Source organism: Liolophura sinensis, chromosome 3 (assembly GCF_032854445.1).
Source record: "Liolophura sinensis isolate JHLJ2023 chromosome 3, CUHK_Ljap_v2, whole genome shotgun sequence".
Taxonomy (NCBI): domain Eukaryota; kingdom Metazoa; phylum Mollusca; class Polyplacophora; order Chitonida; family Chitonidae; genus Liolophura; species Liolophura sinensis.
In genome coordinates this window covers 13,535,693-13,554,093 of record NC_088297.1, presented here as the reverse complement: position 1 = coordinate 13,554,093, position 18,401 = coordinate 13,535,693, and the positions used below count along the sequence as shown (strand labels likewise).

Below are 18,401 nucleotides of genomic sequence, written 5' to 3'. Positions count from 1 at the left end.
GTTCTGATTTTTCTCATGATTATGTGTCCATCTAGCCGTCATGCCTTGTGACCTTTTGGAGTTATAATTCATTATTTTTGGTTGTGCATGTGTTGATTACATATATTGGCCTTTTTTTTTCTCTCTCTCTCTCTGAAGTTTTGTGATGTTAGAGGATTGGCATTGTTTAAGTATCAGTGTCCTAGGGATGATGTGCATTTGTGACTAATGTCATTACACCATATAATATATGTCTTACAAATAATTTCTTTTTTAGTAGTAAGGCTTTGTTTGTGATATTGCAGTTGCGCTAAATTTGTTCAATGGTATGTCCGTGGTATTGCTGACAAAATTACATTTACATGTAAACTACATGTTACTTTATCCTGTTTTCTTTCTCAGATTATAAAAAAGCTGTTTCCGTCCATGTGTAGTTTATTATCCTCTATACGTACAACATTTACTGGTATATAATAATTTTTATGATACTTTTCATAATTCTGTTGTCCTTTTTTCCCTTCCTCAATAAGTAGCACATCATAGTTCCTAGTCTATCTAGCTTCAGCATCAAAATTGGTATCGGCACCCAGTAACAACTGAAGTATTGTTAAGGTAAATGTTAAGAAAGTACTAAGCTTATGTGAGCTCATGTTTTGCATATGCATGTACACATACATATAAAAGCACAATTTGATGTTCTGTCATTGTTAACGGTGTGATCTTTAAAGTACAAAAACCTTGACTTATCCATGTGTGTATTAGAATGAGTATTAAGGTAAATATTAAGGGTGTTATCTCTAAAAGTACTGTACGTATTTCCGCTTAGGTTGTGCATACAAGTAACGCACCATAACACAAGGGGATGTTAAATGGCTGATGCCCTGCTTGTGTGCTGTGAACTAAAAATTACCTCTTTTTCTGTATTTATTTATTCATTAATTTGATCGGTGATTTACACCGTACTCAAGAATATTTCACTTATATGATGGCAACCAGCATTATGGTGGGAGGAAACCGGGCAGAGCCCGGGGGAAACCCATGACCATCTGCAGGTTGCTGTCAGACCTTCCCACGTACAGCCGGAGAGGAATCCAGCATGACCTGGACTTGAACTCACAGCGATAGCGTTGATGAGAGGCTCCCATGTCATTACGCTTGGCTAGCGGGCTAACCAACTGAGCCACGGACGCCCTCTTCTTTTCTGTATTGGAATCCATGCTAGGGTAAATTTGTCTTCAATGTATTGAGCTGCAGTTTTGCATTCATATGTCTAATACAAGCAAGATCTTTGCTAGCCATGCAACGGAATCTACACGCTAGCTTTAACTTCAACTATTATCTGAACAACTGTTTTGTGCTGATGCGAAATAAATTTTATTGTTGAAAATTGTCATGGATTTGTATGATTCAAAATATTAAGACGGTACGTGTACATGTACAGTGGTTTCTCTCTTTTTCTGGTTCACCTGGCCATGTGCAGTGGTTTCCCTTCCCCTCTCATTCACCTGGATATGTAGAGTGGTTTCCCTTCCCCTCTTGTTCACCTGGCCATATACAGTGGTTTTCCTTCCCCTCTCGTTCACCTGGCCATGTGCAGTGGTCTCCCCTCCCGTTTCGTTCACCTGGCCATGTGCAGTGGTTTCCCTTCCACTCTCGTTCACCTGGCCATGTACGGTGGTTTCCCTTTCACTCTCGTTTGCCTGGCTATGTACAGTGGTTCCCCTTCACCTCTAGATCACCTGGCCCCGTAAGTGGTTTCCCTTCACCTCTGGTGCACCTGGCCATGTTCAGTGGTACCCCTTACCTCTGGTTCACCTGGCCCTGTACAGTGGTATTTCTTCTCCCTTGGCTAACCTGCAATGTACAGTAGTTTCCTTTCACTTCTGGTTCATCTGGCCATGTAGAGTGGTTTCTCTTCCCCTCCCTTTCACCTGGCTATGTGTAGTGGTTTCCCTTCACCTTTGGTTCACCTGACCATGTGTTGTGGTTTCCCTTTACCTCTGGTTAACCTGACTATGTAAAGTGGTTTCCTCTCACCTCTGGTTCACATGACCATGTACAGTAGTTTCCCTTCACCTCTGGTTCACCTGCCATTGTACAGTGGTCTCTCATCTCTCTTGGTTCACCTGTAATGTACAGTGGTTTCTCTGGTTACAATGGTTTCTCGTCACCTCTGGTTCACCTGGCCATGTGTAGTGGTTTCGCTTAACTCATTCCCCTGGCCATGTGTAGTGGTTTCCCTTCACCTCTGGTTGACCTGGCTATGTACAGTGGTTTCTCTTCTCCTCTGGTTCACCTTGCAATGCACAGTGGTTTCCCTTCACCTCTGGTTCATCTGGCCATGTACAGTGGTTTCTTTTCACCTCTGGTTCACCTGGCCGTGTGCAGTGGTTTCCTTTCATTTGTGGTTCACCTGGCCGTGTGCAGTGGTTTCTCTTCTGTTCTGGTTTACCTGGGCGTGCACAGTGCTTTCCCTTCACCTCTGGTTCATCTGGCCATGTACAATTGTTTCCCTTCACTTGTGGTTCACTTGACCAAGCAAAGTGGTTTCCTTTCACCTCTAGTTCATCTGGCCATGTACAATTGTTTCCCTTCACTTGTGGTTCACTTGACCATGCACAGTGGTTTCCCTTCACCTTTGGTTCATCTGGCCATGTACAATTGTTTCCCCTCACTTGTGGTTCACTTGACCAGGCGAAGTGGTTTCCTTTCACCTGTGGTTCACCTGGCCATGTACAGTAGTTCCTCTTCTCTGGTTAACCTGGCCATGTACAGTGGTTTAATTCCATTCACTTTTGGTTCCCATGGTTCAAGCCTAAGTGTTTATTTTATAGTTCCAATGGGAGTTAAGTCAGAACTATAAAACACAGTGTCATGAATATCGTATCTATAGGCCTAGGCATGAGGTCACCCATTTCCTTGCAAGGAGCACGAGGTGAATTATTGAAATAACGTGGAGCTCAATGGGCGAAATGCCGATTTTTGCCCATTCCTAAGTTTAAAGTACTACAGGACATTGAAATTGTCATAAATGCTCGACACATTCTAATGACTTTTCTAAAAAGAATTCCTTACCTTCTCTATAACATTTTTTATGCAAAAATCTTGTTAAATGCCTATCACGTCTGGGTTAATTTCGCTTTGTTTTCACCTTCCGTGCTTTTGTCACCTGACCAAAAAGTATGCTGATGATTGGATAAGAGAAGCCAAAATATCACCGCAAAACTATGAATATCACTGGATCTTATGCAAATATTGTAGTAGAACTGCTTTGTACAATATAATTAGATAATAAATACTGAAACTACTTGCCTTAGGACACAGAAGAAAAGACAAGAAAATATTACACGTATTATTAAATATCAACTTTTAGCATGTTTAGTTTTGACACGGCCATACAGGTTGGCTGCTGTATCGCGTGAATTGATTGGTGGGACGAACTGTCAGCTGTTGCCAGCTCTGCCAATCGCCTTGCGTGTGACAAGATACAAGCGCTCGTGCGACATCCCGGCAGATAAGTCATGTGGAGAGAGGATGTAAAGAAAACAGAGAAATGGCATGCCGCATCCAATCGGGATGTATTCGCATTAGTTACGACAAGTGACAGCTGTGTGAAACTATGTATATATTCACTCCGATGTAAAACTGGCAACGTAGATTGGCTTTATCAAGCGCAAACAGGCCTTTTCAACGTGCCGCTGTTGTTGTAACATTTGGACAGCAACATTTCGAGTCGTACTGATATACTCATTACCGATACCGGTTACCACTGCCATGGATCTTCTAAAGTCTTTCGCCCACCCTGACGAAGTTGTGGCTTTGCTCAAATTTAAACTTGGCGGATATTCGAAAACTATGCCGAAGAATGACTATGTAAGTACTGGGTAGAGAATGTGTTGCTTATAGTTCGCTGTCTTTCTTCTGAAATAGGGGAAACATTTTGAAATCTACCCAGCGCTAGATACTGTGTAGCCTATCAATAACGAATTGCGATATTGGACTGGAGCCGTTATGGATGCTGGCTGAGTACAGCATAAAACACCAATCTAATAAGTAAATCAAATAATTTGATTTTGTAAACAAAACTACATTAGTGGGAATGGCCAGTTTCAGCGCTTCGCAAAAAGTATAATTTTATCAGTAAACCTTGTGAACATATGAAAAAGTAGTCAACTCTGTCCTTTATCTTATACATAAATCCTCTCGAATGTATCCAGCCGTGAAGCTTATTGAATTTTAACAACAAATTTAAATACGCCTCTCCGTTGTTCAGTTTGTTCAGGAAAGTGTTTCTTTATATACATGTACATGTAGCTGTTACAAGCTTTCTGCATGATTGATTTTTTTTTTTTTTTTTTTTTTTTTTTTTACGTCTATCACACATAAAACCAATTTGAAAAAGATAGCTTATATATTCCATGTTGAACATGTCTTGTTCACTATGGGTGCAAGTTTTCTTTGTTGCCTTGACTTTTTGTTGTTGTTTTTTTTTTTAAGGACAAGATGTCGAAGACTTTACAAAAGTGCTATGATTACTTAAATAAAACAAGTCGGAGTTTTGCTGCTGTAATTCAAGCTCTGGAAGGCGACCTCAGGTGAGGATGATTTTGGGAAGAATTTCAAAAATTGAAATACTGTAAAGTACTTATTATATGTTGGAATTTATTTTTGTGTATTTACTTCAAAGATGGGTTTGTGGGAATAAAGAGCTACTCTAATTTCTCAAACTTTTCACTTTTCATCGAAAGTTATGCACGTTTTTTATTTGATTTTGGAGATGAAACTACATTGGTTGGATTGGCTAAATTTAGGCTTTGCAAAAGGTATACTTTTATCTGTCCACACAGAATAATGGCCTCTGAATATGCAAGAATAAACATCTATCAAACTTGTGAAAAGACCTACAAATATGCAGGAATAAACATCTTGCAAACCTGTGAAAAGACTGACAAATATGCAGGAATAAAACATCTTGCAAACTTGTGAAAAGACTGACAAATATGCAGGAATAAACTTCTTGCAAACTAGTGAAAAGCCTGACGAATATGCAGGAATAAACATCTAGCAAACTTGTGAATAGACTGACAAATTACTGTAATAACATTGTATTTGATGTTGTCCCTGTTCATTTTGCAGGCATGCTGTGTGTATATTTTACCTGGTACTGAGGGCTCTGGATACAGTAGAAGATGACATGACGATACCCGTGAAAGTGAAAGTGCCCATGCTTATGAACTTTCACAAAAATCTCTACGACAGAAGCTGGAATTTCACTGAGAGCAAAGAGAAAGATCGAATGGTTCTGGAAGATTTCCCTACCGTAAGTCCCTCCGCTCAAGTTGAAAGATTTGTTTATTTGATTGGGGTTGAACTAGGTATTTGCAGGAACCAATGCTGTCGCTGTGAGATCAAGTCCAGCTCCTGCTTACTTCCTCTCCAGTCGTACGTGGAAAGTCTTGCGGCAACCTGCAGAAGGTTATTGGTTTCCCTGCCTTGTTTCCTCACACCATATTAAAGCACGCCGTCGTCATCTATATGTGAAATATTGTTTAGTATGGCGTAGAACACCAATCAGATAAATAAAATAAGTAAAACTTTCCAAGAATTTCTCATTTAATATTCAATATCGCATCGAGCACAAAGTAAACCATCAATATTTGACAAACTATTACCAAAGCCCTGGTAAAATTCTAGGTAAGATCTCTGAGCCTCTTTGGGCATTGCCTCTGAGTATTATGGGCTTGACCTCTGAGTCTGATATGGGCATGACTGAGTCTCTGATAGGTATGGCCACTGAAGTCTTATGGGCATGGTCTCTGAGCCTTATAGGCATGGCCTTTGAGCCTCTTATGGGTATGGCCTCTTGAGTCTTCTGGGTATGGCCTCTGAGCCTCTTACGGGTTTGGCCTCTGAGTCTTATGGGCATGACATCTGAGCCTCTTAGGGGCACGGTCTCTGAGCCTCTTAGGAGCATGGCCTCTGAGTCTCTTATGGGTATGGCCTCTTGAGTCTTCTGGGTATGGCCTCTGAGCCTCTTATGGGTTTGGCCTCTGAGTCTTATGGGCATGGCCTCTGAGCCTCTTAGGGGCACGGCTTCTGAGCCTCTTTTGGGTAGGGCCTCTGACTCTCTTATGGGTAGGGCCTCCGAATCTCTTTGGGGCATGACGTCTCTCTGATGGGTATGGCCTCTGAGTCTCTTAGGGGCATGACCTCTCTGATGTGTGTGGCCTCTGAATCTCTTATGGGCATGGCCTCTGAGTCTATTTTGGGCATGGCCTCTGCGTCTCTTAGGGGAATGGCCTCTTAGGGGTATCTTTACGCCATATTCAAGAATATTTCACTTATACGACAGCGGACAGCATTATAGTGGGTGTAAAAAGAGCAGAGCCTGGGGGAAACCCACAACCATTTGCAGGTTGCTGCAGACCTTCCCAAGTATGCCTGGAGAGGAAGCCAGTATGAGCTGGACTTGAACTCACAGCGACCGCATTGGTGAGAGACTCCTGAGTCATTACGCAGCACTAGCGCTCTAACGAACTGAGCCACGGAGGCCCCTCAATAAATTTAAAAATTGTTTGTATCATACAACTTACTATTGTCTGGGAAATCAGAGGAGGTCAGTAGGGATTCATGTTTTGTTTTGTTCTTTCTTCTTTGTTAATTTTTTTATTTTAAATATCTCATTAAAAGGTAAATTACTCTTGATGTGGAAGAATTCTGGAGGATGTTTCAGTATAAACAAACGTTTGAATACGGCTGATCAGTATGTAATCTTACACATAGGTAAAATCCTTTTAAAGACGGCCTGAGGAAAGCACAGTTTGTTCAATAAAGAATTTTTCACTTATACGATTTGAGGGAAGCGGGCAGAACCTGGGGGAAACCCAGGACCATCCACAGGTTGCTGCCAGACCTTCCCACTTGTGGCAAGAGAGGAAGCCACCATGAACTGGACTTGAACTCAGAACGGCTGCATTGATGAGTGGCTTCTGGTTCGTTGCGCCGCGCTGCTGGCATGCTTAACATCTCCTGCATGGAGGCCCCCACTTTTTGTAGATGTGCAACACGAATACATGACCTGTAACAGCAGGTATTACATACGTGTAGGAAGCAAGCTCTGTTCTGGATTATTGTAGTGTATATATATATATATATATATATATATATATGTATATATAGGTACAAGTACAAGCTGTCACTTGCATTATTTGAGCTATATACGTGTGTGTAGAAAAACACATTTCTCAGCAGTGAAAACATTTGTCGCTTGACAAAAAAAAAGTACAATAACAGAACAGGTGGAGAGATACACCAAAAAATGTATAAAAAAAGATTGGAGGAATAGGCACTGTGTGAGGCCATAGTTAAAAATGTGATCATTGGGTTAACCACATCAACCAAACCTCAAGCTAAATTTTTTTTTTGGAATTTTTGATGGAATTTCTTTGTTATTTTTCTCCCAATGTTAATTTCTTTACAGTCCCTATCTTCTTCATGAGTTAGAGAAAAAAAACATTTTGCTACCGATCCCTATTTTTTTCTGATTGGGTTGGTTCCCCCCCCCCCCCCTCCCTCCGGCCCCAAACAAACACACAAAAAGAAATGGCCTTACAAGCTCTGGGTGGGTGGTATTTTTGTCATAGCATTTCTCTGAGCAGACCGGCCCAGATATCACAGTTGGTAGAGCGTCCCCTTTGAGAGCGGTAGATCCAAGCTCAGTGGGTCTGGTTGACCCGTATCAGTATAAGGGCTCGGGCAAGGCGGCTTGCTTGCCTTCAGTAAGGCGCCTTAGTGAACCAGCACTAGATAAAAGAGTGGTGGAAATTGGTCCTGCAACAAGGAGGCACGTTACATGCAATCTAAGAATTCCTTTGTCGTCATATGACTGAAAAATTGTTAGATACGATGTTAAACCCCAAGCACTCACTCACTCACTCACTCACTCCTCTGAGCAGAAACTCATGTGTCGTAGCAGATGCTATCCGGTGGTCATAGTTCACTACGAATCGCTACACTCAACTCTTCCCCCCCCCCCAACCCATCCCCACCCCAACCTACTGTGTCCCCCACTGCTCTGTGTGAGGAACAAGAACTAAAGAGTATATTGTCATTTTCCTCTGCCCAGATTACACACGAGTTCCTTGAGTTAGCCAGACACTATCAGGTGGTCATTGAAGACATCACCAAGAGGATGGGCAAAGGGATGACTGTGTTCTTGGACAAGGGAGTCGGATCCATGGAGGAATGGAATGAGGTCAGTCGAACATTAAGGGTTAAAAGCTGGTTTCTGGTGTGAAATTCATTCAAGATAAAATCCCAAGATATTAGATTTTCACTTATCAGATAGACTCCTGGCCCCGGGATCTCAAAGCAATATCTGATGTCAGTATTTCAAATTGCCTTAAAATTGTTATTTCTGATGTAACAAGGTCAGATTACTACTTGACAAGGTAAATTCTGGGTAAGTTTTTGTGGAACAAATTTCAGCTCAATAAAGGAAAGGCAATACCAAACTTACTGATTAAAATTTTGACTTTTTTAGAAGCTTAAAATCAATACATCATTCTGGGCCTGTTTTTCATGTTGAAAACTGTATTACTATTTTTTTCTTTAAAAAGCTTTTGTTTGAGTGAAGATCTGGTTTCTGGCTAGAAATGACTAGAATTTTGATGTTTTCACCAGTCCGATAAACTTGTGTCCGTGTGTTGTATCATTCTGATGAAAATTCAGGTTAAAATGTGTTTCCCTGGTTTGTGGTTAAAAAGCTGGTTTCCAGTTCAAAAGACTACTTCTTGTTAAAACACTATTCTCTGGTTAAAAACGACATTTTGTTTTGGTTTTGGCTGTCAAGAGGATTGACAGGTACCTGGCAATTCAAAAAGTGGTGAAGGTACTCCAGCCACTATTTTCTTCCACCCATAAACCTAACTGTCCTCATGTCGGTGAAAAATTCTTGAGCCCAGGGTGGAAGTCTTAGCAACCAATCAGTAAGCAGTGGCAGGCATATTCTTTGTATTCCGAAACTCTAATTTAAAGGAAAAATGAAATGCTTGGTTTTTATTTCTTAAAGTGGATTATATGAGGTGGGCCAACATGAAGTACAAAAAAAAGCTTCAGCTTCCTTCTTGGTACATTTATTTATTTGATTGATGTTTTACTCCGTAGTCAAGAATATTTCACTTATACGACAGCAGCCAGCATTGTGGTGGAGGAAACTGGGCAGACCCCAGGGGAACTCTTCACCATCCACAGGTTGCTGGCAGACTTCCTTCTTGGTACATAAAAATGGCCGTATTAACTGCAGTATTCCTAAGGCCCTAGAGGTCAGTCCGGGAACTAAGCAGTCTTCTGTGGGGACATCAGTGGTGGAAGCCGTCATAACAACTTTGTTTGGGGGAGGTCGGGGGAGAGCCCTAATCGAGGCACTGAGGTGGTACTGCTTTGATGACGTCGTTGCCCAATATTTCTGAAAAGTGATGGAAAATATGCATGAAATAGAGGAGTTGTTCGGAAATTTGTTTTTGCATATATGCATATATATAATTCACATATTTATATATATATCTCATTTTCCTTAAAATCATGCTATATTTTTTACCGTACAGTTTATCATGTATTTTTTAAGATTGTTGACTTTCTGTTTCTGTGATCAGTACTGTCACTATGTGGCGGGTCTGGTGGGTATTGGCCTGTCACAGCTGTTCTCAGCCTCAGGGCTTGAAGGTAGCATTGTGGGACAGGATCAGAGGCTAGCAAACAACATGGGGCTGTTCCTACAGAAAACAAACATCATCAGGGACTATCTAGAGGACTCTGTGGAAGGGAGAGAATTCTGGCCCAAAGCTGTGAGTTATCTCAGTTCCCAATACTTAATGCATTTCTTTAGCACAGATGCTACTTGAACTGAAAGACAAAATTACATTTTCTGAACGTTTTTTTTGGAAAACTTAAGAAGTGCATATTGGTTAGTTGGACGAAGCATGTGATGAAAGAGAAACTGTATTGTTGTTACACGTTTATTGGCTAAATGGGAGCATACCAGATGTCACAAAAAATGGAAGAATTACACTATGTTAGATATAACACAACTGAACAGTTTCCTTGGAAATGATTATTTATTTATTTATTTATTAATGTTTTTGGTTTGGTTTGATATGTCATTATAAATTCTTTACAGTCGTCTGAAGAAAGGAGTGTGAATCATGTAACCAATATAAAATCAGCTAATAACATCTTTAATGACACAAACAAATCATGTTTCATGTCATTTCATAATAATTGTATTCATAAAGTGCACTAAAAAATGTGGTTGAAAAGGTTGAAGATTTATAGTACATACAGGTGGGTGCAGGTGTTTGTTCTAGATCAGTTTCAGCCAGTTGATGGAAGCTTCTCTAGCTCAGATTGTTAAAGCATTCGCTGGCTGCTCCCACACCTATAAACCTTACTCATGTAACTAAAAACTTCAGGAGCATGGGCTCAGCATGAAGGGGATAGTGCAACAATTGGTGAACCTGTATCAGTATAATGGCTCGGGCAGGGCGGCTTACTTGCCTTTGGTAAGGTGTCGCAGTGAAGCAGCGCTAGATAAAAGAGCGGCACATTACATGCACTCTAAGGATTCCTTCATCATATGACAAAAAATTGTTTAGTACGACGTTAAACCCCAAACACTCGCTCGTTCAGGAGCATGGCATTAAAAACTTCAGGAGCATGGCATTAAAAACTTCAGGAGCATGGTGTTAAATCAATAAAGGGGTCATGGAATTCATGATTTTCATGTGAAAGACAAAGAAAACAGTAAGGTGAGGTGTGTATCAGATGAAAGACCATTAAACAGTGTCCAAAGAACAGGTTCAGTTAATTTTTTTAGAACTTTTTGAGCCTACAAATTTGGATTCTGCGGTGGACTTTGCTGACGGTATTTGGACCAATAACGTCACATCATGTTTTCGCCACTTAACTTACATGGACTGATAGATTTTGTTATTAAAAATGCATATTATATACACATATTTATGAATACATTCTTGGAACGGACCTTGAAACGAGCTTGTTCATACAACAGATATCTACGTGATTGTCACTTACACCCTCCGCTTCGGGAGCGGTAGATCCAGGATCAATCCTGGCTCGAGTCACACCTAAAAGTGTTCAGCATGAAGGGGATAGTGCAATGACTGGTTGACCCGTATCAGTATAAAGGCCCGGGCGGGCGGCCTACTTGCCTTTGGTAAGTCGTCTTAGTGAAGCAGCACTATATAAAAGAGCGGTGGAAATCCGCCCTGTAACAAGGAGGTACATTACATGCACTGTAAGGATTCCTTTGTTGTCATATGACTGAAAGATTGTTAAGTACGACGTTAAACCCCAATCACTCCTTCATTCACTCACTTACACCCTCTGGTTCAATACGAACAATTGTAGAACTTGGTAGTTTTGAACAAGTTTACTTGGTTGGAAGCATTTTTTAAGGAAAGTAAATGAAACTATTTACTTGAACAGTTCTTAGTTGTCTTACATCTGAAACATACTTCATTTTATTGTTTTCTTTTTCCTAAAGGAACTATTCACAAATGATCGTTCAACCTCTATCCTGCAAATGCTGAGCAGATTATAAAGAAGGTGGGGCAGCGCGGCACAATGACTCAGTAGCCTCTCACTAGTACGGTCACTGGGAGTCCAGCTCATGCTGGCTTCCTCGCCGGCCGTACAGTAAGAAGGCCTGCCAGCAACCGGCGGATGGTCACCAGTTCCCCAAGGCTCTGCCTGGTTTCTGCCAACCATAATGCTGGCCACCGTTTGTAAGTGAAAGTATTCTTGAGTATGGCGTAAAACACCAATCAAATAAATATATAAATATCAACAATGCTGATTTCTTTTTAGGCATGGGGAAAGTATGCCAGTAAGCTGTCGGATCTGGCCAAGCCGGAAAAGCGTGTTGATGCAGTATTGTGTCTTAACGAGCTTATTACAAATACGTTGGAACTGGTGCCCGATCTCATGACATACATGTCTCGCCTGAAAAACCAGTCCATCTTCAACTTCTGTGCCATTCCTCAGGTACATATTACCAGCATTATACATGCATTATTTAATATAAAATCCAACAGGAAAAGATGTAATATTTGGATATAACTGAGTTTTTAGAGAGGAAGTCAATTTCGTAGATGCAAATTATAATCAAAAGTTTACCCGCAAAATTTCTACATGGTGACTCATTTTGTCTGATTTTAAGAGGGTTATTTTATCCGTAGAAAGGTACATTTAAGTTTGTTTGGAAGGTAGATTGATATCCTACTAGGTAAGTGTAAGTTTCACCACCAAAATTAATATTCCATAACCTTTATTTGAATGTAAAATGGACTTGTGTGGATGGGGGGGCAGAGTGTGAAGTTCGTTAAGGGGATTGAGAAAATCAAAAGACATACATGTCCATATATATATATAGGCCTACATACACCTACCGGTACAGAGATTCTTGTAGTTACATATAGAACTACAAGTATATGTATGTACATGTTGATTGTCCAGAATAACGACTTGTCATAACATTCTAGAATAAATTAATTATTTCAACTCTTTCTGAAGAGGAGTGAATCTGAATGAAGCTCATAGACCTACATTTATTTAATTTGGTACATCTCAACCTAGCTGTAGGCCTACTGGGTTTATTCCAATAACTCACTCACGGACAACTTTACCATTTCATTTTGTTTTGATAGCAGGCGTTGCAGTATTATTTCATTCTACAGTAACATGCCTAATGTGACTGGCAATTTTTTTTTTACCTGTCGAAAGATTTATGTATACACAAACAACTGCAGTTTTGAGATCAAAACATGATCAAAATGTTAAAAGACAAAAATGTATTATGCTTTATTTTTTGGCAGTATACATTATAAGTGTGAAGTGTTTCTGAACACTAGCTGTTCTCGTGATTATTGTATGTCATTGCATTAGCTTCTCCTCTCAGAAATCATGGACTCATGTTCATTTTAGAGACTGGATCTTTGTTGACACTTTAACATAGCACAAATAACTGAGGATCGGTGTAGAATTAAAACCATACATTGGGAGCAATATTAGGATGATTTAATGCAGTACAGTAGCAGAACTTGCTGTACAGTAACTGAAATGTCCATTTTCTTGAGCCCTTGCTACATTTTTTTCATGGCAAACACACTGGGTCGTGAACACACGACCGTGGGTCGTGGCACATGAGCCTTTGCTGTAACCTTCAGTTCCTGAAAACTAACACATCGTGGAGAGCGTCCTGCGCATGAACTATCATGGAGGTCTGCTTTCAATTTCGAACAGGACTGTTTGCTTTAAATCTCGCATGTACTATGTAGCTTTCAGCAATTTAAGTGTACATACAAATTGTCAAGCGTATTCAGTATGCTCTGTTTTAATGTTAGAAGCGTATCACCTAGCTTTTAAGCGCATTTACGCCTGCACGCCCCTTGTCTATAGCACTGGGGTCAAGGTAGGCCTAAATATCATTAGGAGCTGTTAAATACATGAATGTGGGCTACATTACATGGTGTAAATCTTTTCGCTACATGCGCTATCACAAGAAATCAAGATACCGACTGGTATGTGGCATTTACCGTCACGATCCTCAAAATAGTGCTAGAGCATTCGATAACCTGTCATGACATGAAAATAAATGAATAATAAATGAAAGCACGACCCCGAGGAAAATCAAAATTTTTATTCAATGCATAATCATAACACATAAATCCCAACAAAACAGTGAAGAAAACGCTTCGAAAGGAAGTTAATATTTGACCATAACACACCCTGTATTTTGTTAAGAAACTACTTGCGGTAATTTCCTTACTTTTTTTTCTTGCCTCTATATTGGGCCTATGGAGATTCTCACCAATACACCCATTAAAATGCTTTACTTAGGAGGGGTTTGAAACAAGACGATCCTGAGTATACTGATAACAATTGGAATGTTTTCTTCATGGCATTGTCTGTTATTCTTCTTTCCATTGTACAAGTGATAATTGCCTTTTTTCTTTGATCTATTTTTGCCTTACAGGTTATGGCAATAGCCACCTTGGAGCGTTGCTATGACAACCCAGGTGTGTTTACAGGTGTGGTGAAGATTCGTAAAGGTGAAGCCGTCCGTATGATGATGGAGGCGACTTCCCTGGACAGCGTAAAAGCGATCTTTGCTTACTTTCTGAACCAGGTGACTATCACGCAATTTGTAGATTCCCCTGCTTTCGCTGCTTTTGCCATCTTGTACTGTGTTCCATTCGTTCCCCCGTGGACATTGGAGGAGGTAGTAGGCACTGACATGTCGCTCGATTGGCTAGTGGAGAAGACCAGTGGTGCCACCACAGTCATCTCCCGAGACTTGAAGTGTCTTCAGAAACATTGGAATGTCACACTGTGTCCTCCTGTGGCCACTGAACCAGTGGTGCTTAGATCCACAAATGGAACGCACCCTTGGTGACAAATCGACCGATCATACTTGTGTGAAGGCTTTTTGCTCAGTTTAACTTTTGTTGAAGATAAGCAGTATGGTGTGCATATCTGTATGTCACACGTGAGAAATATTCTCTGTAACTTTTCAAAGTTCACTGATTTACCTCTAGAACTGGGGATTCCTCCATTCCGAAAAAAAAAAATGACTTTATATATTTATAGAAGTGAAAGATTATTGAGTATGGTATTTATCAACAATTTACATAAACTAAAATAAATGAATTTAGCAGTGGTTATGATAAGACAAAACTACCAGCTCAGTTTCACTATATTATTTGGGTATTTGACACCCAACCCCGCCCAAGGAAAGAATTTAGATAAGTCGATATTCTAAATAAATCTACCACCCCATGTTAACATTGGGAGATTGAACATACCATGCTGTAGAGTCCACTGTTGTTGTGACGTTATATCTCGAAACGCAACCCAGGATCAAACTGGGTCAGGTAATACCAGAGACTTTAAAAATGGTACTTGTTGCTGCCTTGCTTGGCGCTCAGCACTGAGAGGTTAGAGTAAAGAAACAGGGGTCAGTTACATGAAGCATACTTAGTGTTAAGTTGCCCTTAGCTAAGTGCACTTTATATCTTTACAACATATGTCACCATGGTAGTTAAGGGCAAACTTTGCAAAGTGAGCTTCATGAAACTGGCCCCTTTGCCGATTCCACAAAGCTGTTTCTGACTTAAGTCAAAACTTAAAACTTCTTCTGAATGTATAGATTTTGATGCACCTCAGTTGTCTCGAGGTGAAATTGACGAGGTTAACAAATCCCAAAGCCCAAAAATAAGCTTCAGTATGGCGGTTTAAAGTTTGGCTTCAGTCAGAAATGGCTGTGTGGAAACGACACCAGAATGGGTTAGCCTGGTGTCAGTATAAGGAGACTGAGTGGAGTGTCATGTCTGGTGTCTTCGGCATGATACTTGAGTAGAGGCATTCATTCATTCATTTTATTCATTCATTCATTCATTCATTCATGTCGTCGTATAAGTGAAATATTCTTGAGTAGGGCGTAAAAAACCAAACAAATGATTCATTCATTCATTCAATTATTCGAAACGCATGCATGGCGTACATGTTATAATAATTTTTGTTTCTTAGATAAACAAGAGAATACCAGGTAGTGGTCGTGCGACCGAAAAGACGCGATCAGTGTGCACCCAGGCCCTCCAGATGACGCAGACGTCGCATTCGTACACCACTGTCAGTATTTACCCCCCTTTGTACGTGTCCTGCGCTATGCTGGTCTCTGCAATACTCTGGAAGTACTGGGCCAGCGTGGCAACTCTTTACTCTTACTCAAATGATAACTCTGACAACTGATTCCATTCCAAGGAGAAACTGAATACAGTGGATTCAACTCATTGTGAAACCTGAATGCAGTGAATTTGACACTGTGACAACTGAATACATTGAGTGGGAAACTGAATGCATTGATTTTGACACCGTGTGAAAACTGAATGCATTGAATTTGACACCGTGTGAAAACTGAACACAGTGACCTGGACAGTGTTAAAAGTGCGAAAACTGTGAATTTAGCACAGCATGAAGACCAAATAGAGTGTACAGTATTTCACACTCATTCACAACATTGTTTTCTTTATGGAAGGTTTAAAATTTTAAGTGGAAAAATTTTGAAATCTTTAATAGTTTTGTGGACTGTCCCAAAAAAAACCCCATAAATTGCATTATGTAAGCCATAAGTTTCTAGAGTACAAGTACCTTACAGGAAGGACAATGTTGTTAATACTTGTATTAAATTTTTTTTTTGTTGTTTTTTTTTTTTCTTAATGTAGTTTGTAGTTTGCCAGCTCCAAGTCTATGACAGCATTTGATCACCAAAGTCAGTATCTTATTCCCAGCTTGATTATTTCAGCATTCGTATGTTTCCAGATTGTGCCAGTCAGTATTCATGACATTAAATATATTGTGAAACATATTGACATATCCCAGTCCTAGCGTAATCAAGACTGCAGACATCTGCATGTTTAACTCATGCCAAAACAATGTGAAAACATTGCCTAAATAACATGAGAGTTAACACAAAACTATGCTTGACTGCCTCAGTTCAAAAAGCAGCTTTTCTTGACATTCACAATTTTGTGAGAGAAGAGCCCAGATGTGCATGAGGTCGAATATCATCAATCTGCTGTAATATCGTGTTATAACGTCGTGCCAGAATGGGGTAGGTTCTTTGTCCAAATTTACCACCTGAAAAGATTAAATTAATAATGTCATATGTTTATTTTTTTTCTGGTGTACTATCCTTACCTGACAAGGTGATTTACATTATGAGCTCTCACCATTGCCATCAGTTTTATACCTCACTTGATAAAGTTTATCAATCAATCAATTCTCCGTGAAGTAATACCTGTACAAGCATCCTTTAGAGCTGTTTACTCAAATAACTATTTACCAAGGATATTTATTTGTGATCCTAAATTATTTATGTACCCGGTGATGTGTATATTTTGTGGTTGGTTGGCTAACAGTTGAATCATGTCATTTTCTCCTTTTTGTTGTTGTTGTTTTTTTGATGTACATGTATGATGATAATACAAGTTAATCTCAAAAGTTGCAGTTATCTCCCCTTGATAGTCAGTTAATTTATTTAGATGGTGATAAGAATAGTAATTAAAACCAAGTCTAAAGTCAAAACCAAAGTTGCTTGTATCATTCTCAAAAACCTGGAGGGAACAGGCTTGGCCAAATGTTAAATGTGCTTTCCTTTTGATCGCTAGGCGACACAAAACACGGTTAATGGATATGCAAAATAAATATGGAGTTCAGGATGTGGCCTGACATGCAAAAGTACCATAAAGCTTCTTGGCTTTCTTCTTTGGGTGTAAAAATGGCTTTATACGGCGGGTTTCCCCCGAGGGCAATCTGGAAATTAAATAGCCTACTGTGATCATGCCAATGGTGATAGCTGTCAAAACAACTTTAGGGGAGAGCATGAATTGTGAGCAATAAACTGGTTCCCAGTACGTCCATCGATGACGTCCTGTCCAAATATTCCATTGCACTGACGGAAAATATGCATAAAATAGAAGGGTTATTAGGAAACATAAAGTGTGCTTCAAATGTGAAAAAAAATTTTGAGGACTGGAAGTTAGCACCAGATTTGTTTCTCGTTATCGTGCTGGTGTAATATTCATTATTTGAACCTTCGAACCTCGAATAATATGCTGTCAGCATAGAATTTAGCTCCATATTCGTTTTCCGTTATTTGCGTAACGAATGTCGTGTTAGCACCAGAGTCAACTTTCGGATCATAAATTATCTGCTGGAGGTACAGAATTTAGCATCATGTTCACCATTTGAACTGCCTCCAGTAAGATGCTATCTCTGATATGGTGCTATCATATTCGAATTTGAACAACACGTCGCAATGTAGAATTCATATTCATATTCATTTCTGGTTATTCGAACAATAATGGATACTTTTTACATTGTAAATATTTTCGATAATATGCTGGCTTGAATATGGTACGACCATGTTTTTCTGTATTCAGGGCATCAATAACATGCTGGCTTGAACTAGCACAATATTCGAGCCAGCATGGTATTGAAGCACCAAATAATGAAAAACATGGTGGCACCATATTCAAGCCAGCACATTACTGAAAATATTTACATTGTAAAACGTATTATCACAATATTCGAGCCCAACATGTTACTGAAGCCCCAAATAATGAAAAACATGGTGCACCATTTTTCAAGCCAGCACATTACCGAAAATATTTACATTGTAAACGTATTATCACAATATTAGAGCCAACACGTTACTGAAGCCCAGATTATGAAAACCTCGCCAGCACCATATTCGTGATATTTACCAAAATGTCCTATTTCAGATCCCATTACCAAAAAGCCAGTTTGCACCATATGTACCATAAGATTTTATTTCAGATGCG

General features: G+C 39.8%; 1 protein-coding gene across 1 annotated transcript; it reads left to right on the top strand.

The window, feature by feature from the left end:
• The first annotated feature begins 3,490 nt into the window (after positions 1–3,490).
• LOC135463640 (squalene synthase-like) lies at positions 3,491–17,407 on the top strand. The gene is made up of 8 exons (XM_064741004.1): positions 3,491–3,852; positions 4,477–4,574; positions 5,116–5,299; positions 8,105–8,233; positions 9,633–9,824; positions 11,866–12,042; positions 14,033–14,185; positions 15,586–17,407. Exons 1-8 carry the CDS (start codon positions 3,754–3,756, stop codon positions 15,805–15,807), a joined length of 1,254 nt encoding a protein of 417 aa, XP_064597074.1. The 5' UTR covers positions 3,491–3,753; the 3' UTR covers positions 15,808–17,407.
• Positions 17,408–18,401: the final 994 nt, after the last annotated feature.

Excerpts from the sequence above, each read along its gene's own strand:
- LOC135463640 (XM_064741004.1), top strand. The coding sequence starts at position 3,754 with ATGGATCTTCTAAAGTCTTTCGCCCACCCTGACGAAGTTGTGGCTTTG. Across the intron at positions 5,300-8,104 it reads TTCTGGAAGATTTCCCTACC|ATTACACACGAGTTCCTTGA; the intron begins GTAAGTCCCTCC and ends TCCTCTGCCCAG. Across the intron at positions 12,043-14,032 it reads ACTTCTGTGCCATTCCTCAG|GTTATGGCAATAGCCACCTT; the intron begins GTACATATTACC and ends TTTGCCTTACAG.